Here is a 27775-nt window from a genome sequence, read left to right on the forward strand (position 1 = left end):
TTGGAGGCCTGACTGCCCCCGCCCCCCGCACACACACACACACACACACACACAAATGACAAAAACAAATCTTGATTCTAGTTTATTTTGCAAATATTTGCCCCAATTTCTGACGTATTTAATACAATCCTTGTGAGGAAAAAAAACACTTCTTACATATATATTGCAACTATTTATAAAATAGAATTTTTTCACAGCACAGCAGTCAGCCCCGGCAAGGAAGTCAAAAGAACCCAGTTACAATTTTGGCACTATAACTTCCACTGTACCCCCCAAGAATAGAAAGCCAAAGTTTGTTTTCATAGGCAAGGGCCAAAATTTACTTCACTTCTGCTATGAAAATATACATCATCACGCAACACTTTGGCCCTTTCTGCACAAACCTTTTAGAATGTGTTGAGGCAGGAAATAAAATGTTCCCTCCATGGAGTTCCACATTGTTTTTTTTTCCCTTTTGTAATCCAAAAGTTTTATTTCCAACCTCAAAACTTTTTAAATGAATCCCCTTTTAAAATGATCCTTTAGCTTGACACATTCTCAAAACATTTTCACTTACTGTGTGATCTATTTACTAAGTTTTCTATGTCTCTCTGCTGTCCTCGTATGTCCTTGGTGCCATTTTATTGCGTCATTGAGCTCACTTCATTCCCCCTGTTTATTTTCATCATTTCTGTACAGCATTGATTATACAGGCTATAGAATCATAGCAAACAGCATGGAATCACCAAATAACTCAAAAAAGGGGGGGAACCCCTCACGGCAGCCATGAATTGTTTCGGGGTGATGAGTGCAGACAAACACTGTGGTAAAGGGGGGATTGAAAATGTTTTACAAACGTTTTAGGTGATTTGTATGGAAAGGGCCATAGTTTAACTAACGGAACTCACTGTCAAAAGACATAGTGGTGGCCACTAGTTTAGATAGCCTGCAAATGTATGGAAGATGACCCCGTCAATAATTCTTAGCTAAGCAGCAGCATGACTCTGAAAATCAGGTGGGATTGGCAGAATGGCAGAAAGGGACAGATAAACTGGGAGCCAAGGTCTCAAGAAAAAGGGAGGCTGTAAGTAAAGTAAGTAAACAAATAAGTGTTCTATGTTTGTAAATGCCATAAACTGATCCCACAACTTCCTGCTGGGGGGTGGGGAAAATCTACCAACACATTTACAATCATATACATACGAGTGGGTGTTCGGGACCATGTGGTAGTACTTATACAGGCAAAGTCACGCAGCAGACCAAAGGTTCATGTCAATGGTTTCTGCCATGTGTCAGCCCTTCCCTGTTCTTTTCTCTTAGCATCTGGTATTCAGAGGTATACTACCACTGAACATGGAAGTGCTATTTATCCACCACAGCAAACTGTTGTTGATAGATTTATTTGGAAGCAAGTCCCATGGAGAATGGGCTGATATACTTGAAGGTAAGTGTATACAAGGAAGCAGTCCTAAACATACTTATCTAGGAGTGCATCCACTTGAACACAATCGGCGTTACCTCTGGGTAGACAGTTTTAGCTGCCTCTGGGCTGAATCCCCCAGAAGAGTTCATGTTCACAATAGTTCTTGCGCAATGGAAGCTTTAAAGTCGCTCCTTGCTATCTGCTTGAATTAAGCAAAAGTGAGTGGATCCTATCTTTCCCACAAAGGCACAGAACTAGGTATGCCTTCTGGTACCATTTCAAAAAGCAAATAAAATATGCAAACTGTCTGATGTACATCCTATTGGTCTATATGCACATTATCACATTAAAAGTGATACTGAAGTGCCACACACTACAAACAGAACTGAGCTAAGTGCATTTTCCTGTCTGCTCAAACATCACTGGATCCAACCGCGCATCTCCCAAGAGTGGGAGAAAAATCTACCAAGATACGAAATCTACCAAGAAAAAGATATCTTGATAGCAAGGTATCAACACTGTGGTATCTGGAGCTACCCATAGGAGTTTGGTGCCCAAACTGGCAGGAGTATCCAAAAGGAACAAGAGGGAGGGGTCTCTGTGTCATGCACCAAGCTCCTTCCAGAAGGTCCTTTAGAGACAGAAAGTCAAAAGGAGCAAACAAGCCAGGTCCCACAGGTGTAACTTAAGAGCACACTTACAGTTTGGGGCCACAGCTTCAAACTTCCTCACTTCTTATTTTGCTTGGACAATGACAGGTCCTCTTTGCCTGTGGACCCAGTTGTGTAACATATCACACTAGCTGCACAGGGCGCAGTGGTTACTTACTAGACGCTCAAATCTAAAAGTCATACAGACTGACTAGCAACGGACAGGAGAAGGAACCATGATCCAGGGCTCCCAAACCTTTTTGAATTCCGACACAGTGAGGTAGGTGCCGCCACAAAATGGCGGGCACAGGAAGCCGAGCCAGGCACAAAATGGCTGCCACAGCTTACCTTCAGTCACACAGTGAAGATCTTTGTGCTGTGCTGGCAGCTGCCAATCTGCACAGGCAATCCGTTCCCCAATGGCCTATCAGAAACCTTGCCAGGCAAAGGCCCTACCTGGACCCACTCACTTAAAAAAAAACCACGTAGTGGGTGCTAGGAAAGGTTTCAGCAGGCACTATGGTGCTTATGGGGACTCCTGCCATAGTCCATGATACTCTGTATTACAGAATGCCACCCTAAAGTATGCTATTGGCTAGAGAGGATACAGCTTTCTGAAAATCACACCATTCACTGGAAACAGATTAAATCCCAACTATTCTGTTTCCAAGAAGATTACATATTGTTTAGGCCACAGTGTTTGTGGACCATGGCTGATAAACCTACCTCAGCAGCAAAAGGAGTGGAGACAGTGGCCTCAGTGCCCAGCACAGCTCCTGTCTCCGACTCTCAAAAGGAACAGGAGGAAGCGCAGAAGAGAGTGTATGTGCTTTGCATGCAGAAGTTCCCTGGTTCAAGCCTCATCCTCTCCAATCAGAGGGCAGCCAAGAGTTAGGAAAGACCCTTTTTTGTCTGGATTCCACTGTAGGCACATGGCACAGATACCACTCAACCAGCGAGGCCAGCAGCCTCAGAGTAACGCAGCTTCATTCCTCTGCTCTTGACCAAAATGTGCTCTGACAGCAGGCTGGAAAAATAGGGCATGTCTGAGATCCTAGAGAGCAGCTGAACAGTTCCCTAAGAAGACCACTCTTACAGCTAAGCAGTGGTGGCAAACCTTTGGTACTCCAGATGTTATGGACTACAATTCCCATCAGCCCCTACAATTGGCTGTGCTGGCAGAGGCTGGTGGGAATTGTAGTCCATAACATCTGGAGTGCCAAAGGTTCGCCAGCACGGTGCTAGGGTCTGCTTCACACCTTCAGGGAATTCCAGGGGACTCCAATCTCTTAATCATCGCTAAGGGAACATGAATGCTGCTCACCTGAGAACACAGCCTGCTGATGTTATGATGCTGTTTTCTAAGAAAAAAAGAGGGTGGGGGAGAGGATGAAGGGGAAACTGGGCTGAACTCTCAAGCGTATGAAGATGTTCAGGTCTAGATGTGTTTTTTTTTCTTTACAAGCATTAAAAGACAAGCTGTGTTGTGCGGCAGGCTGACCACAAACACACAAAAAATCCCCGTGCAGCAATAGGGACCAGGACCAAAAGCTGCTCTCGAAGGGCCTGTTTCCTAAACAGGGCACCAAAGTCTCACATAATCTTTTTTAAAAACATCATCACTCCCATGGGGGCTAAACCTTACTTTAAGACAAAAACCCAACATAAAAAGCCACGAGCCTCATTCATTCAGCAAGCAAAGGTGGCCTTCCCATTGGAACAGGGCTACCGCGTCCTGCGTTTTGCATCTGTATCACAGTGCATCTGTCCAAATCTTTTGGGTTCAAGCTGGGTTTCCCCCCAGGCATATCAAAAAGAAAACCAGGGTGACGATAGATGTAACCTTCCAAGAGGAACAAGTGCCATTTTTTTCAGCTGTGGGACAACCTGTCCCAAGAAATATGTGCTGGGAACCCTAGCTGGACCTCCTGAAGGGGTCCCCATCCTATTGAGTCGAAGAAGAAGTTTGGGAGCCGAGTACTTAAGAATTCCTTTAACGGGGATGGCTGAGCCCCTGACTCTCTCTGGTTGCTAGAACCAAGTGAGAAAGAAGCTGTGATTAGGAAACATGGTTAGAAGTGTGTTGCCTCAAGGGCTTTCATCTCGGTGATTCACTTGGGTTGCAATCCACAGTCACAAAGTTCAGGGGGTGACCCCATGAGACAGCGATTCACTGGAAACACTTCTAGTGCCCATTTGTCGCTAGCAGGATTGGCCTGGAATCCTCTCTACCGCCACACTTCTTTCTTTGTTAGTTCCTTCAATCCATCGCAACCATCGCAGCAAGAACAGACACCTCCGCTCTCTTTTCAGTGTCCCTGGCCTGGCTCTGAGGGAGGTGTTCCAGCTGCTCCATCACTATTGGGAGACACAGGGCTGGGGGCTCCTGCAACAGCTGGGGAGGTCCAGCAGCAGCGTCCGGATGGCTCTTGCTCTTGTGAGCAGTGACATTGTCTTTCTTCTCAAACTTCTTGCCACAGAGGTCACAGGAAAACTGGTAGAAGGAGTGCGCGTCGTGCTTCTTCATGTGCCAGTTCAAGGAGGCTTTTTGGCGGCAGGTGAACCCACAGATCTCACACCTGAGCAAAGAGGAGGGACCAAGAACAGAATCACACACAAGGACTGATGAGCTAAAAGAGACCAATGGTCCATTTGGATCAGTACTGTCTCTCAGTCAATGGCCAATTAGCAGGCACCCAGAAGATCACAAGCAAGATAGGGGAGATCTCCCCCATCTTCTCCTATCTGTCCTTTGCATCTCAGAGAATAACCCTCTCTTTGAACATGAGGGGTGTGATTTGAGTTACCTCTGCCAGCAGCGGACCTACCTCCTCCATAAATGACCTAACATTTTTTTAAACAGTCATTTATATTAATGGTGACTGCAACAATTCGAGATGATTCATCCCGTACGTGTGTCATTCACACCTCACTTTTCAGGCAACTGTCCCTCAAAGTAGTTCACATCATGAACAAAGGTAGATTCTACCCACAGCAAGAATACAAAGGCAAACAGCCCCCGGGAATATTCACAAGATAAGCAAACCCCCATCCCAAGAAACCAAAACCAAATGACAAGTACTGACCAGGAACCTGAAACTAAATAAAGCAAGTACTAGTTTGACAGCTGAGCACAGTGAACTCCATGAACGGGAGGCACCACAGAATAGGCCAATGGTGGTGAACCTTTGGCACTCCAGATGTTATGGACTACAATTCCCATCAGCCCCTGCCAGCACGGCCAATTGGCCGTGCTGGCAGGGGCTGATGGGAATTGTAGTCCATAACATCTGGAGTGCCAAAGATTCACCACCACGGGAATAGGCTCTGCCTTTAATCAAAAAGTGACAGAAACACACCAAGGAGGGCCACAGCAGAACATCTTAAGTTGTGGAACAGAGTCATGCTGAAGTAAGTCTTCTAGGCAGGTGGTACACAGTTGGTAGGTAATGTCGTCAAGGTGGCAGAAATTTCCAGGGGTTGGGGACAAGGTTTCAGTGCTCTGCAGACACCCTTCTATGCCTGGCACAACCAGAATGAAGTTGCAAAACAGCAAAAATTGAAGGGCAGGGTATGGCCAGTAAGGCAATCGTTCAAATGTGGTCAACTTTGGTATACAGAGGGCACAGAAACCAGCTTCTCTTGGCATAGAATCTGGCTCATAAGCTTAAGATATGTTAGCACAGAGTACAGGCCTACTTACCGTATGTAATTGCAAGTAGGGTTGTAAAACGTTAAATGTTTAAAACAATTTAAAAATAAAGATTCATTTGCCATTTATATGTTGCTGTGAATCGTTAAATTTTCTCCAAGGTTTGGAAAACCAGCAAAGGTTACCTGTGCATTCCAGGACTGTCTGTGCGCCAACAGATCCCCCCCACCCCCCACAACACTGGCCTTACAATTATGTTTCAAGATTGATGTTGGAGCCTGTCAATTTTCTTAACAAAAACAATAGCAGAGTGGATAAGGTGTAAGAATATGTAGGTGGGCTAGAGATATTGTCTTGGTTCATATTTTGAGTGGTTATATATTTGCATTAATTGTTGCCCTTTTCAACGAAATGTACTTCTGAAATTGCAAGACGATGGATAGGCACCGTCCCAGAAAAAGCGGTGGGATTACTCACTGTAAAGGCTTTTCCCCTGTGTGGATCCGCCTGTGGATGATCAAGTTGCTACTAGTGCGAAAGGAGCGGGCACAGAACTCACAGATGTAGTCTCGTTTGTCTGCAGGGAAGGAGAAAAGCATCTCGAGGGCTATTGTGCAGCAGAGGTGGGAAACCATTTTCCCTAAACATTATACTTATTTGTCAACAATCTATACATGCAAAACAATCATAGAATCATAGAGTTGGAAGAGACCACAAGGGCCATCAAGTCCAACCCCCTGCAATGCAGGAACACACAATCAAAGCACTCCCGACATATGCTCATCCAGCCTTTGTTTAAAAACCTCCAAAGAAGGAGACTCCACCACTCTTCGAGGCAGTGAATTCCACTGTTGAACAGCCCTGACGGTCAGGAAGTTCTTCCTAATGTTTAGGTGGAATCTCTTTTCCTTCACCTTAAATCCATTACTCCGTGTCCTAGTCTCTGAGGCAGCAGAAAACAAGCTTACTCCCTCTTTTTGTACCTACCCCAATTTATGTACCTATTTATAATTTTCAGTATTTATACATGTCTATACAATGCCATGTACAGCTATTCATTAAATCCAACAGAGAATATTTTTCTCTTTTCACATAAGACTAAAAGACAACTATGGTGGGCAATAGTGTTGGGGCCTGCGGGGCGGCGGAGGGTTGCCACGCAGGAGGCAACACTTTTTTGCTCTATGGACCCCACTTCTAAATTCCTACATCTGTGCACCTAGCAATATAGGCTCACATGTATTGTGCTACAGGGGCAGATCACATGACCTGCAGAAGGTTCTAAGTTCCACTCCTGGCATCACCACCCAAAGTATCTCAGTCAGCAGGTGCCAAGGCAAAACTACCCCTGCCAGAGATCCTGGACAGTTGCTGTTTGTTGGACTAATGACCTTTCTAAGTGTGAGGCAGTTTTATATATGCAGGCTCATCATCCAAAGGGATTTCTCCAGTGCACACTTGAGCAAGCTTGTCCATCTCACAACTAACCACTCAGTCAACTTTTGGCATCTTTCTGTAAATGTGGGTTCAGTTGAAACAGGGACACGAGCCAAAGCAGTGTTCTGTTGATGCTGAGAGCTGCTCTAAACCCCTTAGTTATCATTCATCGCATGATGATTTACCTCTCCTACTTCCTTATTTGAAGGCTGCTGATGCTGAAGTCGGATGGAAGAAAAGGAGAGCAGGGCTTCTTGTATTGCCTTCCCAGGGAAGGCAAAACAGAGGTTTTGAAGAGGAATGTGTGTGTTGAAAGACAATGCACATTCAAAAGCAATGAGGTGTAGTGGTTAACAGTGGCAGGCTCTGATCTGGAGAACTGGGTTTGATGTCCCACTCCTCTACAGGAAGCCTCTGGATGACCTTGGGCTAACCATAGTTCTCTCAGAACTCTCTCAGCCTCACCTACCTCACCAGGTGTCTGTAGTGGGGAGAGGAAGGGATTGTGGTTGGGAGGTTCTGGGAGACTCCGTATGGTTGAGAAACAAATGGTTAAAAAAAATCCAACTTTTTCCTCTTCAAATAGTCTTCAAAGATCCCAATGCCAAAAGAAAATGCAACGCTATCAATATGAACACACACACACGAAGCTACCTTCCACTGAATCAGTACACTGGTCTATCAAGGTGAGTACTGCCTACTCTCCTCCAGGGTCTCAGGCAGAGGCCATTTGTAACCCCTGATCTTTTAACTGCAGATGCTGAGAACTGGGCCTGGGAGATACTCTGCCACTGAGCCACAGCCCGACCCTGCCACTATCTGTAGCAGATGTACCTTTGGTATCTATTGCCATCTGCCAGGGCATAGGTCAGTGGTGGCAAACCTATGGCACGGGTGCCAGAGGTGGCACTCAGAGCCCTTTCTGTGGGCACGCATGCACAGGGTTTGTCATGTGGGGTGGCAGAAAATCACACACACCCTCACACACATCTAGGCTGCCCTGGGCATGATCCTTTACCTGGGAGTAAGCTCGGTTGCCTCCTAGGGTCATGACTCACCCATTCAAAGTATTACATGGTTGCTTCACCAAGCTTACTCCTGAGTAACGCGTGCCTTGGAGCCAACCGTTTTTCTAAACCAAAACCTTAGTATCCGGGTTAAACTGCCGTGTTGGCACTTTGCGACAAATCAGTGGGTTTTGGGTTGCAATTTGGGCACTCGGTCTTGAAAAGGTTCACCATCACTGGCATAGGTTGCTTAGCAAATGGCCAGCCAGTTCAGACAAGGAAAACAAATCTGCACCATAAATGTTGCAGAGGAATCAAAAGGTACAAAGTGAGCAGAGGACTAAAAATAACTCTCTCCAAATTACTGTTATGCAAAGTATGAAAGCAAATGGGAACCACTAGATGAAACTCAGAGGCACGAAGAGAGGGTTCCAGCTGAAGGCAGGTTAAAGGCTCTTTTTGGGCTGGAGTAGGAGGATGACAACACTCTTCAGAGGGAGGCTGTGGCAGGCTCACCACTGTGCAGCTTCTCGTGCTCTTTGAGGTGTTTCTTGAAGTTGAAAGACTTGCCGCAGCTGGGATCAGAGCAAGTGAATGTTTTTTGGTGGACATGCTGGTATTTCTTGTGGTGCTAAAAAAACAAAACCAAAAATAAAAATAAAAACCCAAGTCAAAATACAAGAATTACTATTTTTGTGGTAAAGTTAACAGGGGGGGAAAGGGCTGGGGATAGTGTTCCAATCTGCTGAGGAAACAAACTTCATGAGGGAATGATATATTACACTGGGAGGATAATTTTATCCCTTTGTAACGCACATATGGGCTTCATTTTTAATTTGTGACAAGCACCTAGAGATTTTACATGTGAGATACTAATAATCACATCATTAAAAAGAGAGAAACTGTTATATCACATATAGCATTTCCTGTGACATAAAGCACATTTCAGGGCACCAGAACTTGTTTTACTGCAGCAGTGGCATAGGAGGTTAAGAGCTCGTGTATCTAATCTGGAGGAACCAGGTTTGATTCCCAGCTCTGCTGCCTGAGCTGTGGAGGCTTATCTGAGGAATTCAGATTAGCCTATACACTCCCACACATGCCAGCTGGGTGACCTTGGGCTAGTCACAGCTTCTCGGAGCTCTCTCAGCCCCACCTACCTCACAGGGTATTTGTTGTGAGGGGGGAAGGGCAAGGAGATTGTAAGCCCCTTTGAGTCTCCTGCAGGAGAGAAAGGGGGGATATAAATCCAAACTCTTCTTCTTCTTCTTAAAAAAACAACACTGTGGATCCACCCAGATACCCATAAGGATGAGATGAGGAAGAAGAAAGCCCCACATGGTTGCTTTCACTCCACTGGGACTCCAAAGCAGCCTACAACATCATTCTCCCCTCTTCTATTTTACTCTCACAACAATCACTTTGCAAGGTAGATTAGGCGGAGAGAGAATGCCTGTGCCCAGGGTCCCCCATTGAACTTCTATAGCAGAGCGGAGGTCTGAACCCGGGCTTCCCGGACACCCTCTCCAGTACACCATGCTGGCTCTGAGCATGTTGTCTCTGAACTTGGAGGTGCCATCAAAACTTGTATTTGCTAATACAACTCTATTCCATGCTTCTCTCTTCTCAGGTCCTATGGGGTGGCAGTCACTGAAGTGGGGGCCACCCACATCAAAATGTTTTGCAGAAACCCGAGAAGTTGTGGGACATCCACTTTCTCGATCAGAAGACTAGTAGGCAATGCCACCAAGCAGGGCTTGTGGCTCAGCTTTGCATGTGGAATGTCCCACATTTACATCCCTGGCATCTCACTGAGCAGGTGACAGGAAACGTCTTTCTCTGACAGAGATGCTGGAGAGCGGATGCCAGTCAGAATGGACAGAGCAAGCGGGACCAAATGTCTGACTTGCTGTAGAGGAGCTTCCTTTGTTCACACACTAACCTGCCAGTCCAGCCAGCCCAGCCCCTTGTTCTTTTGTCTTCCCTCTGCCATGAAGCCCACCCTCTGAAGAAGCCATTTTCTCCAGGCAAACTGATACCAGCAGTATGGAGATCAGATGTAATTCCAGGCTCTACTTGGAGGTTGGCAGCAATCACTGGGATGGCCATGGGGCAGCAGCAGGTCAGGGATTAGGAAAGGTCTGCTTGGTTGTCTGAGCCACAATGCACTGGTGTTTGCAGGAACAAGGCCTACTCTCAGAGCCCTCCCCTCCCAGCAAGGTTGCCAGCCACTTACATTCAAGTATTGGCGGTTGGAAAAAATCTTCCCACAGCCATCATAGTCACAGAGGAGGATCTCTCGCTTGGCTGCCTTCCTGTGGAGCAGGACAAGGTTGGGCATGAGAGAAGAGAGGAAGAGGAAACCCCTTAAAAACACCAGCCCCAAAGACCAGAACAGCCTCACCGAACAGTGTCCCTCTGCTCCCCCTTGCTCCATTAAGGCCTTGAGTGCCAGGCCTTATTGCACCCTCTCAGCAATCAGCTGTTGACTAGGCCTCCTATCTATAATCCTTCTGTCCAGGGGCGTAATGCCCATTGGGAAAGGTGGGCATCTGCCCAGGGTACCACCTTGTGGGGGGCATCAAAATGCAGGGTTCGTTTTTGGGTATTTTAGTGGTTTTCCATTTTTGGCCTGCAGGGGGCGCAGTTTTTAGGCTAGTGGCATCAAAATTTCAGCGTATCATCAGGAGACTGTCCTTATGCTACCCCCTAGCATAAGGACAGTCTCCTGATGATACGCAGAAATTTTGGTGCTGATACGTCTAAAAATGCACCCCCTGCAGGTACCAATGTCCTGGTGCAAAAAAAAAAATTGGTTGTGGTGGAGTGGCCGCCCATGGGCGGGGCGGGCATTTAACTCAGGTTTTGCCCAGGGCTACAGTTTGCCTCGTTACACCCCTGCTTCTGTGACTGGGCAATCCAAAACTGAATCACACCTGTTAAAATTCACTGGAGTCAATGGGCTTCCAAGGGGGTAACTCTGTTTAGGATGGCACTGCAAGTAATCCAAGAATGTATTTTCTGGTGCTTTTGGTAAAGCAACACATAGTCGCTCACCTGATTCTTTTTGGACCAATCTGGGCCACATCTTCATCACCAGGCTGTGCCTGCTTCTTACAGCTGTAAGGAAGAGATGCTTAACAACTCAAACAAAAAACAAATCTGTCTTCAGAAGGGTCATTAGGTAGCCATTATGGCTAATATGGCGGAAGCAACCCAACTGAAAAATGGGGCAAGGGAGGCAGGATTTGAGAACAGCCACCTTGTGAAAGTCTCTCAGGTGGGCTAGATATAACAACCATGTCCTCTTGTCTGTACCCAGCAAACAGAATGTTAGTGCTAATCATGGAGGCTGCATTTGGCTTGTTCCAAGTTACTTAGAACCATGAATTTGTCTAATTCCTTTTAAAGCTAAGCTAGCGGCCAGCCTGTTACCAGATGCTTGGACAACTGTCCTGCAGGGCAAATAGCAATGGGGGTGGGGGGAGGCACGGGTTCTAATTGAGAAAGGATGAAACACACACACACGTACACATGTTCACCCACGCTGCTATTCCAATCAAAATCACACAAACATACACAAACTGCATAAACTGTCTCATACGTTGGGAGACACATGGCAGGTCTCCGTGGTGTTTAATTTCATGCCTGTTTATGAAATGTTCTTGCTCAGTGTTGTTTATATCTATTCATTTTAGTATTTCTGTCCTGCTTTTCTCTCCACTGTGGGTTCAAAACTGGCTTAAGAAACATACCAATGTGTTTAGGTATAACTGCAAGTATTCAGCTCGTGCTGGATCCATTGGCCCAGCTCACCCAAGACTTCTGTAACCAACACATTTTGGGTGTTTGGCTCCACCTTTCCAGTTCCCTGTCTGAGGTGAACATCCCTCTCCTTTCTCCCTTATGTTGGACTTGCCCCTCACCCTGCTTCGCCTTCACCGTTTCTCCCCTCTCAAGAGGGGCTGTGGCTAGTGTTAAGTGGAACGATTTCCCAGCTTTGGCAACGACGCTGGTTTCTCTTTCACCGCTACGGTCGCTCCCTTGGAAGCACTCAGAAGCTGAAGTTGCCGAGGTCTTTGCAGCATGGAGTCCCTATGGATAGGCAACATTGACACAGAATTTCATTCCCACGTCTGACCAGTGTCTGATTTGCCAGAGGCATCAAAGAAACATTAACAAATAGAGCAACATTTGCAGATTAGTGTTACTGGACATTACCCCATACTTAACTTCCCACTATCATTCAAAAATCCTACAAAATAAGGAAAGTAGCCTTGTGCTTGTCCTGTTCTTGACCATCACGAGCAGAACACAGAAAGCAAACAACCAGCCTTTTCACGAGAAATCCCATGTCTAGCACATAGGGCAGTACTGAATTGTGGTTAAATTTTACATTTTTTTTCTATTTTGCCTCTGGAGGGGAATCTTGAGATAGCTAATTCTTAAAATTAGGTATGTATTTATTCTGAACCCCAAACTTTTTAATCCTGCCTTTTTCCTTGCATTTACATAAAACTTTTTTTCACTTGGAAATGTGCTACTTTTCTGTTAGTTTGGGCTCAGACATCCATCTGGAAAACCTCTTGGCTAACTTACTATCAAAATGGCATAGACAGGGCTGATCCCTACTGTCAAAAACCATCTCCGTGAGCTGGAAATCAAGATGTATACGTCTCGATTTGGCTCCGAAGGGTGGCGGCGGAAATATGCATCTGGAATTCCAGTCTATTGTCATATGCGTTTTGACCCTGGATGCATAAAGAAAACAGGCTGTAACAGTGAGAGGAGAGTGACCTTCAGGTGGACAGCAAGAGTCACGCTGTAAAAAAGTTCCCTTTGTTCACAGTTCCTGCTTTGTATCCTCTTCAAGCATCAACACTAAATTAGAAGCTGTTTCCAGGATGCCCCCTAATACCTCAAATGTACCTGTCAAGGGAAGGATGATAATTTTCATCTCGCAGGTCGTCTGTATATGCCAAGCGGTCTTCCTCCTCCAAATCCTCTCCTCCTCCTCCTCCTTCCTCCTCCTCTGGTGGGTCAGGCTCTGACTGCGGTTTTCCCTCTGGCAGGGGCAAAGTGCTGCAGAAAGGGTGGGCGGGATGAAAGGGAAGGTTGCAGAGTTCAAAGATCCTTCAGCCAGGAACAGACCCTAGTTCCCTCCCAATCTTCAAAGCAAAAAAATCACCAGTATCTGTTTGTGGCTCTTTGACAGTTTTCCACCAGAAAATTAGCGCTGCCCTAATAAATCACACCAGGCGGATGCTCCAAAGAATTTCCAAGCACAACATGAAGGCAAAGGCTACTGTCCTTCCAATGAACTTCACTGGCCAGATTGTGGCCTTCTTACCAAGTTTGGAAAGATCATTTTACAAGTCTTCAGAGTCTGCCATGCAAGCCCTTCTTCAGGTTAGCCACCACATAAAAACTGGACGTTGGACTAATGGACTACTGGAGAGCCAGTGTGGTGTAGTGGTTAAGAGCAGGGGGACTCTAAACTGGAGAACTGGGTTTGATTCCCCACTCCTCCACATGAACCGTGGAGTCTTCTCTGGTGAACCAGATTTGTTTCCCCACTCCTCCGCACAAAGCCTGCTGGGTGACCTTGGGCTCAGAACTCTCTCAGCCCCACTTACCTCGCAAGGTGTCTGTTGAGGGGAGAGGAAGGGAAAGGAGTTTGCAAGTCCCTTTGAGACTCCTTACAGGACAGAAGGGGTGGGGGTATTAACCCAAACTCTTCTTCTTCCTATGTTCAACTATACCCTCACTTCTTTCCTTAACTTCAATCTCATTATAGTGGTTGGAAGGGCAGTTCATAGGTCAGTTACAAGATGGTGGTGTAGGGCCTGGAAAGATCATTCTGAGCTCCTTGAAGGAAGGGTGAGATTGTTTCAGCAGTTTTGGAGTGGGACATACATTATAGCATGGGAAGATGATGCTGTTCCAGTGGTGCGCATGGTATGCGTGTGCGTGAATAAATGTGGAGTGGCTCATGTTGTAAAGCAGAACATTAGCTTGCTGGTCAAGAGAAGAAGAGTTTGGATTTATATCCCCCCTTTCTCTCCTGCAGGAGACTCAAAGGGGCTGACAATCTCCTTGCCCTTCCCCCCTCACAACAAACACCCTGTGAGGTAGGTGGGGCTGAGAGAGCTCCGAGAAGCTGTGACTAGCCCAAGGTCACCCAGCTGGCATGTGTGGGAGTGCACAGGCTAATCTGAATTCCCCAGATAAGCCTCCACAGCTCAGGCGGCAGAGCGGAGAATCAAACCCGGTTCCTCCAGATTAGGTACACAAGCTCTTAACCTCCTACGCCACTGCTGCTCCTCCTATGCCACTGCTGCTCAAGCATATACACACTGCGCACTCGTGCTATCCCGTTCTCAAATGGCCTTCTGATAACTACAGTTGCTGATTCGAAACCCTGTAAAACCACACACCACAAAGTCACAGTCATGTGAGCTAGCATCCTCCACTCTTGAGCTGATCCCCTCTCCCTCCACATTCCTCCTTCACCTCTACATGGACTACTGAACAGCCGGGACCATTGCCCTTGCAAGGGACAGATATGGCCTAGACTCTCCGGCTGCAGGTTCTTTTACTAGGTGATCTTTTTGTCACTGTTAGCCTTTGCGATAAGGACTTCAACTTTCTTCTGTTATTCCATGCTTTCTGTCCTCTCTGAAGAGGCTGAATGGAATCACACACACAGAGCACAGGAATGGTAGGGATTATTATGATAGGATGCATCAGCTTAACCGCACCGGACATAAAGATCCACTTACTCCTCTCCCCACTTTCTATGAGGTGCTGATGGGGCCCCTTCAGTTGATGTGGTTGATCAGAGAGGAACAAGATGATGGTACCTACCTTTCAGGTACTGCAATTTCTGTGCTGCTTGGAACCTCTTCGGAGGGAGCCGCTGCAAGAGAAAACACGGGGCAACCAAATATTAAGACAATGGAGTCACCTAATAAAGCAATGATGGCATCTCTTGATCTTAGCAGTAAACAAGAGAGGGCTCAGCAAATTTGCTCAGTTGCCACTTTTGGCTTGATCCCCTCTAATTCCATTTTACAATAGGTCTTTAATTTAATGGTACATCAATTCAGAAGAGTGTTCATGTGAGCTAGTTTCTGTCTAAGGTCACCAAAGGGCATTTTGTGGGCATCCCCTATTCAGATAGAAGTTGTGAATATGGGGATGGCCATATAGAGACTCTGGAACATGTTTTGTCTACTGTTGGAATGATCTGAAGCAGAAATATTTAGGGCCACTCTTATCCTTTAAGTCTTATCTTTCCTTGCAGAGTTTAATTTAGTGGCTACTATCCGACAAATTTTTGCAGGCAGTCATCAATTGTAAAAGGGGTTAATTTTGGGAATTATATTACTATGATTCTGCCTGTGACCTTTTGACTGTTTAAGCAATATCATTTAAGTAATAAAGCAAGAGTCACCTAATACAGTCAAGGAAGCAGCAAACTATGAGAAACCTGGCTATTTCCTAGATCGGGCAGGCCAAATAAGCAAGAGAAAAAAAGTTTGGATTTATACCCCACTTTTCTCAACTGCAGGGAGTCTCAAAATGGCTTTCTCTCCCCACAACAGACACAACAGGGGCTGAGAGAGTTCAAAGAGTACTGTGACTAGCCCAGGGTCACCCAGCAGGCTTCATGCGTAGGAGTGGGGAAACAAATCTGATTCACCAGAAAAGAGTCCACCACTTATGTGGAGTACAGAATCAAACTTAGTTCTCCATATTAAAGTCCACTGTTCTTAACCACTACACCAAGCTGCCTCTTAACCACGACACCAGGTCATCAAAGGCTCTTTTGCAGCCAATCCTGGACACTGATGACGTTCATTTCCCTCCTAGTGCACAAGAGCAGTCAGTGCTAGGCTAGGCGGAGGGTCTGGCTCAGCACAAGGCAGTTTCCTTATTTCATATCCCAACTCCCACGATTAAATGGCAGCTCTGGGAATAGCAGCAGTAGAAACCTCAGCTCTCTCCTGCGGATTTTGAGCATTTAATATGTGTTTAGTTCCGCAGCAATCACAAGAGCTCAAAGCAAGGCTTAAAAAGTAAGCGAAGTGCGCTGTTGAGTTGCAACTGAAATTCCACCTCATGGGGTTCTCGAGGCAAGAGATGGGGGGGGGGGGGTTGTCATTGCCTTCCTCTGTGTAGCAACCCCCTTGGTGGCCTCCCATCCAAGTACCAACCCGGCTTAGCTCCCAAGCTCAGTCAAAATCGGGCTCGTCACAGACTTCATATTTCAACCTGAAGCAAGATGGTTGCTTATTTTTATTCCACATTTCCTTCAAGGAACTTAGGCATATATGGGCCAGGCTATCCAGATCTACTAGACCTCAATGGCACATCTTTCAATTGTGGAGAAACTAAGAAACACACTACACACTGGCTCTGGCAAATGTAAACAATATGTTAACAACCTTTTATATTTCAATTTGTTCATAATTCCTTCAAGAATATATTGTAATCATTCATAACAAATGTGTCAAATGTGTAGAATCCAAATACTTCTACTTCTCACAAAGTCAAAAAGACGGTCATATAATCCAACAGTCACATAATCCAACTTGTAGAATCCAAAATTATCAATATTCATAACTCAATGTTCACTTTTCTCATAAAGTCCAAAATTTTCACTTCTCAAACGTCTACGCGTTCAAGACTATTTTGTGAACGTCTACGCGTTCAAGACTATTTAGTGAACGTCTACGCGTTCAAGACTATTTAGTGAACCCAAATTTCACTAAACCTGGCTGGTATCATAAAGAGACTCTCCTGATGAGACCAGCCAGGTTTGGTGAAGTTTGGTTCAGAGGGTCCAAAGTTATGGACCCTCAAAAGGGTAGCCCCATCTACTAATAGCTCCCATTGAAAACAATGGGGAATGGGGACACCTCCTTTGGGGGTCCATAACTTTGGACCCCCAGAACCAAATTTTACCAAGCTTGGCTGGTATCATCAGGAGTGTCTTCTGAGGGTACCCTGAAAATTTGGTGTCACTAGCATAAAAACTGTGCCCCCTGCTGGCCAGCAAAGTAAAAACACAAAAAAAATTAATTACCCGCATATAAGTCGAGGGGAGCTTTTTCAGCATTAAAAATGTGCTGAAAAATTCGACTTATACATGAGTATATACGGTAATTGAAATATAAAAGGTTGTTAACATATCATTTACATTTGCCAGAGCCAGTGTGTAGCGCGTTTCTTAGTTTCTCCACTTTTTACGTTGCGCACAATTGTTTGTCAGACATCTTTCAACTATGCCTTGTCAGGCACTCCAAGTAGCCCCCTCCTGCCCACCAACAAAGAAGAATCTTTCCAGCCCCAGCATTCCAAGCTGGAGAACTTCATGCTGGCATCCAACCGCCTGCAGCTCCCTTACCCTTCTCCGCCTTGTCGTTATCAAGCAATTCTTCCTCCTCGCCTAGGCCTGATCCACCAATGGGAGACAAGCATGCTGTCTGCTCTTGGTCCATGCTGCCCTGCACATCTTCCTTAGAAGGTGGCTCTGCCTCATCCATAGGACATGGCGAGTTAGAAGCGAGTGCTAAAGAAAAAGCATGGGCTGCAGCTGCCCTGCGGAGGGAGCGCCGGCGTCGGATGACAGGGGAGGGTAGAGGGCTGGACTTGGAACTTGCCACTTTATCTTCCTTGCTTCTGCAGGTTGCTTTGCGGGGAGGCAGTGTGGAAGGCAGAGGGCTGGGGGGGCTCCAGGAGAAAGTGTGACCTGCCAGGCACTCCCACACCAGGCCCCCAGGAGCTCCCTTCTGTGCCAGCGACGGGGACTTCACGTCGGGAATGAAGCCACACTCCTGGCTGTGGTTGTGAGAAAGGACCACAAGGGTCTGCAAAGCATCAGCAGGAAGAGGGGTGGCAGGAGCACTGGAACTATCCTGTCCTAAGGGGACAAAAAAAGAGAACAAAGTCACTGGGAGAGCTCTGTACAGTATAATCAGAGCCCTCCCTCCCTCTAGAGAAAACCAGAAAGGGTTCTTACCCACTTTGAGCACACAGCCCTGTGAGCTGTATCTGTGTGAAAAAGAAAAGCAGTGGGTGAACAAGTGGATCACACAACAGTGCACTTTACTAACTTTTTGTGTGTGTGAACTAGGGACCGGAAAGGCAATGAAAGAAGAGACAAGCGATTTGATCCCATCCCACATTCCAACATCTCCCCTTGTGCCACAGGGTCTCCCACGAAATCCCCTTTTACCCTTGGGAAAGGAATCATGGCTCAGTAATACAGTGCCAGCTTTACACACAGACACTCTTCAGTTTGGTCTCTGGGATTTCCAGTGAAACGCTCTCAGCTGGCAGGGATTGAGAAAGGTCTGTCTCATTGTTTGAACTGATCTACAGCAACCGTTCTGTGGCATTTGCAATTCTTGTGGGCTTGTTTTTTGAGGTTCTTTCTGTATTGGTTAATTTAAAAGGCCACATTTTTTTCATCCCTCGGGAGTCCCCTGAGCAGGTAAAGATCCCTCCTTAGTGTGTGAGCGGAGCCGGAGCGAGGGGGAACTGTGTCCAAGGCATATGTGTGTCCTGTGCCCTGCCACGCCCCCTCCACACACCGGCCACACCCCTGCACCAGCATGCTCCCGGGGCAAGATGCCCCCGCCCCTTGGGCTCTACATGTCTGGTGAGCAGCCCCTGCTAAGCGGTTTTTGTAAACCACACGTTTGAGGCAGTGATGGCGGTTTTCAGCACACAAACTGTTCCACTGCATAATCAAATGTTTGCCACTTAGCTAACATTTAGACAAAACTAGATGAGTGGGAAACTGTATGGGAAGTAGTCCTACAAATACACACACCTCTCCTCACCTGTCGAGCAGGTACTTGGCAAGCTGGGAGTGCAAGGAAAATCCCAGCTGTTCCTTGAGCTGACACCATTGCTCCAGATGGCTGCCAATACGGATGCGGCATTTGCTGCGCCGGGCATCCAGCTCCTTGCGTTTCTGCTTGCGGATGGTTTCAGAGGCCCGCTGGCGGCCCTGGCGGCCATGTTCCATGATCTCAAAACCGCCCCGCTGAGAAAGAGCACGTTGAAGAAAGAAAATCATGTCATAATCCACAAGAAGTGATGACCCACTAATTACAAGTATTGTTCTTTATATATGTGGGCAAGCAGTCAAAACACAACAGTCTGGTTTTAGCTAGTTCTTTAACAAATCACATTTATATCTTACACATTCTGAACAAAAGGCAATTGTTAGAAGCTGAAATACACAGGAAAGCTATCATCCAAATACATCAATAAATTTGAAATCCAGTTCCCGGTGTTTTATCATTCTTACTCATAACCAAGAAAAAGAACTCAGAGTAGGGATCTGTTGTTGGTTCTTAAACTGTCAACACCTAAAGCAGTATCTCTATGACACATAGTGAGAAAGCCAAAGAACGTCAAGATGCTCCAGGAGATAGAACCAGTGGTGGAATTCAGCAGGTTCGCATCACTTCAGCAGAACCGGTTGTTAAAATGGTGCCAGTTGTTAAATTATTTGAATCCCACCCCCGGAACCGGTTGTTAAATTATTTGAATCCCATTACTGGATGGAACCTTCCACTTTTGACTAGCTGAGACAATGTAGATGGAAATGCCTCTTCTAAATTTCTCTTACTCAGGTTTGAACCAGGGAGAACAGAACTGATGCAATGTCCTTCAAGAGTCTGCACCGGCCCATTAGCCCTACCAGTTAATCTACAGTTTTAAATATATAGTAATAGACTAATCAGTGAGCCCCTTGTGGTCACTGCATGAACTGATGTGATGTTATGGGGGTATTCACTAACATTCTGGTTGTAAAGAGCTGTCAAGTTGCAGCTGACTTTTGGTGACACCATAAAGTTTTCAAGTGAAGAGATGTTCAAAGGTGGTTTGCCACTGCCTGGCTCTGCATAATAACTCTGATCCTCATTTGCAATCTCCCATCCAAGTACGAATCTGGACCTCCTGAGCTTCCAATGTCTGACAAATCAGGCTAGCCTGAACCAACCATTGTTGAAGCAGCGGTTACTCGGAGTAGACCCCCTTGTAGAATGCAATGCAGAAACAACTGACAGACGCACAGTCAACAGTGCAGAAATTCTATTTATTGCTCTACATTCTCTGTAGATGCTCAAAAATGGAGCCGCCTTTACGTAGTTTGGGGAACCCTGCTGCTTTATGTATTTCACCTATGCTTCATCAGAGGGCATTTATAAAAAACACAAAACAAAGAAATGTGAAAAATAATAGACCAATGTATCATCTAAACCACATATGCTTAAATATGAGTATTAAGACAATGGTTGCTCAAGAGATAAGAAGTATAGATACACTGATGTCCCAGTAACCAGGAAATGGTGTATACTGAATATACAGACAAAATGCATAAGGTCTTAAAGTTCCCACAGCACCAATTGTTTTTTTGCTTTTTCTTGTTCTGGTTATTGGGGTTGTCCTCTCTTTTCATACAAGGTGGAATTCAACCATGTCACTTCCATGCCCAGAGAAGCAAATAGCACTAAATGAATTTGGACCAGCTCACTACTACCGCAAAGGGCTTCATGGGAGAAGCTGAATATTCCACAGATCCCACAATTTGCGACACCCTCAAGTCACCTCTTCTCACCACGCCCCATTGCGCGAAGCCACGCCCCTTTACAATCTCTACCCTCCCCTCTTATATACCCACCTCACTCCCGCTCTCTGTGATTTGAGCCAATGACTAGCTGCCTTGCCGGGCGCTGGCCAATTACAAACCAGCGTACAGTAGTACGGGCCGTTGGAGTGTCTATCCCTCCGTTAGTCGCGCGCCCCTCCTCCCCACTGACCGTTTCAATTAAGCTTCACTCTGAAGCACGAGACTTCTTGCCGTCAGTGAGTCCATTTGAGTCCGGGGAGCGCTAATCTTACACTTGAAGGCCCCCTTTTTGGGCCAACAAGTGGGGCCCACACCGCAGGCACCGTGGCCCCTTTAAGAGGGATGCTTTCTCCCACCCTCAGTTTACACACGAGAGGAAGAGCAGCGGACTATGGCAGCCGAGGAAGGAGAAATCGGGTTCACCTTTTGCGCAAGCGCAGTTCACCCTAGCTCGACCGTTAGCCAGCTGGATCCCAGGGTATCATGGGAGTTGTGGTTGATTCGCCCTGAACTGTGGCCGGGCGCTCGGAACTGTAAAACTTTGGGAGCAGAAAGCTCCTAACGGCTCCGCTCGTTGTCTCTTCAAGAACAGACAGCGATGGAATCCTTCGTTCTCTCCGTAATGCATGATGGTAGTTGTAGTTCCCTAATCTAATTCTCTTTGTTTTCCCCAAGTCTGTGTCCATCCCACAAAGAAAAAAATTGAACAGCGTCGTTCCCTGGGTGATCATTCTAGATCAGTAACTGGATTAGTCAGTAGCAACATCTTTCTCTGTGTGTGAAAAGCTCACATTTGCCTTAAGATTGCGCCCCTTTTTAAACAGTCAGTGTTCTTATATAGGGAGGTAAAAGTGGGATTCTCATGGATCCTAGTCTAGATATTTATTTTACATAGGTTTTTTTTAAACATTTCTGTAGTACATTTTGTGGACGTAGGTATCATTTGGTGATGATTTGACAGTGGAAAGCAGAGGAATCTGTCTGTTGATCAATGCTTTTGTTCCCTAGTAGTTCCATGAAGCATTGAATCCATGTTTCTGTGGAACAGTCCATTGATGTGATCTGTGCTTTGACGGTTGATTTCAGTGGACTCCCATGTAAAACCTGGGAGGATCCATGAGAATGTAAGTCTTGGATCTATTTTCTGTCGGAAGTGCCACAAAACTATGGGTGCATTCTTTTTATGGTGATGTCCGTATAGACCTGCAACATAAGGTAGTTTTGTGTTATGTCAGTGTACATCATATGAATTCAAAGAATTGATTTAAAGTCAACTTTTTTTCTTACATAAGGGTTTTTTTTGGAAAGGGGGGGGATTGGAGTCCACTGCATCAGAAGCACAAATTGGCTTGAGAGCAGACTGAATAACTTACATTGACTTGCCTTTAACATGGCAGAAAACCCCTGTTTATTTGTACTGTCTATTGAATTTGTCTCCAATCTGAAATCCTTCCCCCAGTGGTCTGTGACCTCATTCTCCCATTTGCAGCAGGTAATTTACAGAGGATCCCATTTTTCTCCTTGCAAAATTTTGTTCATTGGTCAAAAGGCAGGCAGATAGCATATAAACTGAGTCGATGGCAAGGGGGGAAAGTATTAGAAGGGAGCTGAAACTTGATTTCATTGTCTCCACTATCCATGTAATAATTGCAGCTAAAAAAAACAAACAGGCTTACAAGTAAATCATGGCAATAAATAAATATACAGAATTACAATGGAATTGTTGTTTTACTGTTTCAGCTGGTTAAGGCAAGATTAGCAATACTCAGGGCCAGAATCTAAAGTATTGGGGAAGACTGACATACAAGCCAGTGGGACCAATTGGGCCTTGCGCCTAAGCGGGCTCCGCACTAAAGTATTCTACTCTAGTGTTGTCAAGTACACACCACAGCATTGCAACAAACACATAATACCACATTTCAGGCTTTACAGAGAACAGCAACCATTATAATTTTCTTCTGAATTCTTAAAAAGTCAGTAGTGTTTGTTTTTTTTATACTGTGTACATTTTATTTGTTTTGCTGTACTTGAATTAATATGTTAATGACAGTATATGCCAATAAAGGCTTGTGTGTGTGTGTATGTTAATGACAGAGGGATTGCCATTTTCGCATGCAAAATTGTCAGCTTATATATATATATAATATATATATATTGCATATATATATTATATATATAATATATATATATTGCATATATATATAGTGTAGACAATTTTGCATATAGACAATTTTGCATATATATATAGTGTGTGTGTGTATATATATATATGTAGACAATTTTGCGCATATATATAGTGTGTATATATATATATATATATATCGCATATATATAGTGTAGACAATTTTGCATATATATATATATATATATATATATATATATATAGTGTAGATATTTATATTTATATATATATTTAGTGTATTTTTGCGCCTGCAAATTTCATAAACATAGCTATATGTTTATCTTAGCTATATCTTTATGTTTCAACGGACTTTGGCTGTGAACCTGGGGCCCCACCAAAAATGTTCCCCGTTGGACCCCCGCGGCTCCTAAGGCCAGCCGTGAAACACGCCACCTGCGCGCGCTCACTATGTCGTGTGAATTGATTCCGGGCGTTATTGCGGTTCTCCGTGAGCCTGCCAAGACCCACGGAATGATGGAGCGTGTGACACGAATGAGAGGAAAGACGTTTCTGGTTCAGCTCCAGTTTCTTGCCCTTGCTCTTCCTGTGGAGTGATCTGAAGGACTTGTTTTGTGTGCCTGTTTTATCTCTGCTGGAAAACGGCATGCAACTTCATGTGTGTTTGGTGGATTTATAGAACGTATGAACATTATTTGAGTGTGAGGAATGAGCTACGTAGGTAGGAGCAGCAGGGATTAAGCCGCTTTGGTGAGCCTCGTTCCATGTGAGTGTCAGGATGGCCGAGTGGTCTAAGGCGCCAGACTCAAGGTTGCTGCCTTCCCTGCTTTGGGTGTTCTGGTCTCCGTATGGAGGCGTGGGTTCAAATCCCACTTCTGACACATCTCTTTTTTTCCCCCCCTCTTTCAATTTATTTTTTGTGTGCACATCCACTGTCTATAAATGTTCAAAGTGAGCAAGATAGAAATTTCACAGAAAAACCTCAAAAATTTTCATATATACGTTACTTTCTCCCACCTCCCCCGGGTCTATGTTTTATACGTCTTCCTTCCCTTTTTTCCTGTCAAAGTTCCCTAGTAGTAATTTTCAGAGTTTTTTTTTTAAATAAAAACGTAAATAAGAATGTGATGGGATGGTTTGTGTTTTAAAATTGAATGTCAGAGCTGCCAAGTGGCTGTGCTTGTCGTACAATTTGGCTTAGGAACAAAAAGCAGGTTCTGCTTCTGCGGTGCTGACGTCTTCATTGCTGGAGGAGATACTTGATTCAACTGGTTTGCGTAAAAGATTTGTGGATAATTTTTTTAACTGCAAGTTGAACTGTAGGTGAATTTATTGCGTGCGTATGCAGTGTATTGTATAGGAAAGCAGCTCGAATACTTTGTGTAGATCAATTTAAAAACCGTTTATACACCTTCCCTGGTGGTCTAGTGGTTAGGATTCGGCGCTCTCACCGCCGCGGCCCGGGTTCGATTCCCGGTCAGGGAACACCTTTTTTATATTTTGTTTTCACTCATTTTCCAAAATAGGCTGTCGTTTAAATGTGCTTTACAGATATCCGTTTGCTTTCTGAAACCTTACATGCTGATGGTATGTTTCACTCAGAAAAGAAAAAAAATGGTTAAAAGTAGTGCATACAGAATTACAATTGTTTGTAGGATGGGAACGAGACATTTCTGTTTAAACCGAGCTAAGCTGCATTTGATGCTTTGGTTGGTCCTGAATATCAGTTTACTTGAAATATTAGAGTGTAGATCTTTTATGATTAGAAAACAAGTTATTTACAATGCAACAGAAATTTTTAATAAACCTATTGTAGTGCTGCAATTTTTTCTTCAATCCAAAAGTTCATTTTCCATATTTGCCACTTTCTACTACATAGAGAACTGTTTCCTCATCTGTTGTGTGCTGTAAGTATCCAACTAAAATCCTTTTTTTTTCTTAAACCGAGATCCATGAGAGGAGAAATTAACTTTCACCTACATCTTACATTTGACAAAACTGGAAAGTATGATTGAAATGTTTTGATCAGTGATTAATTAGTATAATACTTAATCAGTCATACCTACAATCTATTGGTCACGGTCACACACACACACACACACACACACACATACATACACCAATTTCAATATGCTGCAAATGTGTAGGATTCATTGGCCACCAGCCTGTGAGTAAACAGAGCGATTTAGATTCCCCCTTTCAATTCACTGCCAGCTCTTAATATTCTCTGCTCTGGGAACATTTTCCATCCTCCATGGACCATTTTTGAGGCTCCCCCTCCTTCTTGTCATTGAAGAGGCAGCTATTATAATCTGGCCTACCCTGGCCCAGTCCTTTATATCTCCTGAATAAGAGAAGACTACTTTACCTTACTTGTCCATTATTTCACTTTCGGCCTAATTTGTTTATTAAACACCTACTGGCTTTTACACCTAAAAAACATTAGAAAATAGAAATTATTTTAAGCTAATGAAGTCCATCCTTTCTCCTTCGTGTGAGTTTGGGGTGGGGGGATACCATTCCCCTAGGGACCTGGACCAAGAACTATTATTACATGACATCAAAGGGGTGTGGAGAGGGGATATTTTAAAAACTATTTTGTTACCTACACTATAGATCTATCAGTAAAAATCTATATACTATTTCCTAATACTATGTTCAATAAAATAAATCATTTAAACACAAAGTCTCATTAAGAGAAAACACAGAAGTTTGACAGATGTCCATCCTATGGGAAATATATGGTCCAAGTGACAGTCATGCCCCACGATCCCAACGGAGACTGGGGCACCAACCTACAACCTACTGAAGAGGGGGGCAATAAATCCCAGGGCCTGGAGGGAAAAAAGCCTCCCACTTATGTTTTAGTTTGTCTCCCAGGCTCCTTTATTCTAATGTTCTATCTCGGTCTTCCTTAATCTAATGTACTGAATACTCCATTTCTAGCATGCTACTTTTACTTAAAAACGTATAATTTTAAAAGCATATCATTAAAAATATTAGAAAAACTAATTAGAAAAATATTAGAAAAACAGGTAGTTTCTGTTGCAATGTAAATAACTTGTTTTCTAATCATAAAAGATCTACACTCTAATATTTCAAGTAAACTGATATTCAAGATCCCTCAAATCAACAAACATTTAACAGGATTCCCTTTCTGTGATTTGTGTGTGTGTGTGTTGCGAAGTTACTTGTTTTTACCAGTTTCAGAAAGCAAAATGGGATTTGTGGAGTACATGTTGAATTGGCAAACTATTTTGCCAGCATGTAAAAAAGGTGTTCCCTGACCGGGAATCGAACCCGGGCCGCGGCGGTGAGAGCGCCGAATCCTAACCACTAGACCACCAGGGAAGCTGTAAGAAACAACATTCTAAATTGACCTATACAAGGTATTCCAGCCTCTCTCCTATAACAGGTATACATGTCAATACATTCGTTTTTAAAAGTGCAACTGGGAGTTAAATAAAACCCCGCACAAATCAATTACGCAAAGCAACTGAATCAAGTATCTCCTCCAGCAATGAAGACAGAAGCACTGCGGAAGCACAAGTTGCTTTCGCTCCTAAGCCAAATTGTACCAGCAGAAGCACAGCCGCTGGGCCGCTCTCTGACTCATTCAGTTTTAAAACGCAACTCATCCCATCACACCCGTGCTTGAAGTTTTTATTTGATCAAACGCTCTCCCAGCGCAAAGGCCCATGCAAACATGCCATAAAGGACTTTAGGGGCGGCCAGGCCGTCCTGCCACCACCAAGTCGTCTCGAGGGACTGATCCCTCCATCTATGGTCTTCTTAGAAAGCACACGTTCCTTTTCGGGCACTTCGACGTTCAGAAGGCCTTGGACGTTTTTGATGAATGAGGCATGTTGACATTCTGCACAGCAGGACAGGGCTTTAGCAGCAATCTCCAGTGACAACAGCCGCTATATTTTTTTTCTCCTGTGGAGAAGGGGCAAGGGCTCCATCAGAGGCTTCCTGCATAATCAACGTTGCAAATCTCTTGGGGGGAATTGCCCTCGCAAGACACACCTAAGAGGTCATCAGCTTATCAGCGCTCAGCCAAATAATACACTAGAAATGCTCTTGGACTGCCTATTTATGGGGAAAGAGCTTTGCATTGGGTATGGGGGTAGGACTGGCATTGATGGAAAAGTAATGCTTGTCTGTGCAAAGGCAAAGAGGAGCAAGATAGGAGTTCCTGCTCATTTGCAGACAATTCATGACACACTCATTCTTATATGGGCTCCTGGGATTTCTTTACAGACCCAGTGCTTGAAGGGTGTGTGTGTGTGTGTGTGTGTGTGTGTGTGTGTGTGTGTGTGTGTGTGTGTGTGTTGGGGGAGGGTCCACTGTCTTGCCTGGCCCTAGAGCAGCAAGGAAATCTTCCAAGGAAAAAAAGGACAGGCTTGGAAGCACGTACCAGAGAATGGTTTTGATCCATCATCCTCGGGGTTATGGGCCTAGCCTGTTTCTGCTGTACCAGCTCTACTGAATGGTCAGCATGTTCTGCCATAACTCCTCTCTCTGTCTGGTCGCTATCTGTTGCTACCCAGCTCTGCTTCCCAGAGATCCCTCAGAACCAGTTTGCATAGCAAGACACGCCAGGCCTCTGTGGTGCAAATGGCCAGCATCTCCCACTGTGAACTGGAGGGATGCTGGTTTGAGTGCATCAAGGGATGTTCCTGGCCGTGCCCCACTTTTGAGATAGCTGAGGGATGGAGACTATGGACTATTCATTCAATGCCCTCTACACGTGTGGGACCTTGCCCTGTCCTCTTTTTTGCCCCAGAGTTGGTGGTGTGAAATGTGAAATGGTGGTGAATTCTGCACCA

The 27775-nt window shown here is 45.0% G+C and overlaps 1 protein-coding gene and 3 non-coding genes across 6 annotated transcripts; 2 read left to right on the forward strand and 2 right to left on the reverse strand.

The window, feature by feature from the left end:
* Window positions 1-73: 73 nt before the first annotated feature.
* Window positions 74-21198, reverse strand: LOC125430162 (zinc finger protein 692-like). Of its 3 annotated transcripts, none has more exons than XM_048491958.1 (11): window positions 20994-21198; window positions 19002-19207; window positions 18176-18207; window positions 17561-18071; window positions 15016-15067; window positions 13078-13230; window positions 11206-11268; window positions 10385-10463; window positions 8665-8779; window positions 6182-6281; window positions 74-4631 (listed from the first exon to the last, which is right to left on the reverse strand). In XM_048491958.1, exons 2-11 carry the CDS (start codon window positions 19180-19182, stop codon window positions 4313-4315), a joined length of 1605 nt encoding a protein of 534 aa, XP_048347915.1. In that variant the 5' UTR covers window positions 19183-19207; window positions 20994-21198; the 3' UTR covers window positions 74-4312. The 3 variants fall into 3 exon arrangements, with proteins under 3 accessions (XP_048347915.1, XP_048347914.1, XP_048347912.1); XM_048491957.1 differs by having other exon boundaries at window positions 17561-18076; XM_048491955.1 differs by having other exon boundaries at window positions 17561-18076; window positions 18992-19207.
* Window positions 21199-23715: 2517 nt separating this feature from the next.
* Window positions 23716-23824, forward strand: TRNAL-CAA. The gene is made up of 2 exons: window positions 23716-23753; window positions 23779-23824. It is a non-coding gene; the product is annotated as a tRNA-Leu (tRNA).
* A 532-nt stretch (window positions 23825-24356) lies between these two features.
* On the forward strand, window positions 24357-24428 carry TRNAE-CUC. The gene has a single exon. It is a non-coding gene; the product is annotated as a tRNA-Glu (tRNA).
* Window positions 24429-26222: 1794 nt separating this feature from the next.
* On the reverse strand, window positions 26223-26294 carry TRNAE-CUC. The gene has a single exon. It is a non-coding gene; the product is annotated as a tRNA-Glu (tRNA).
* Window positions 26295-27775: the final 1481 nt, after the last annotated feature.

This window comes from Sphaerodactylus townsendi, linkage group LG03, assembly GCF_021028975.2.
Source record: "Sphaerodactylus townsendi isolate TG3544 linkage group LG03, MPM_Stown_v2.3, whole genome shotgun sequence".
NCBI classification, from domain to species: Eukaryota; Metazoa; Chordata; class Lepidosauria; order Squamata; family Sphaerodactylidae; genus Sphaerodactylus; species Sphaerodactylus townsendi.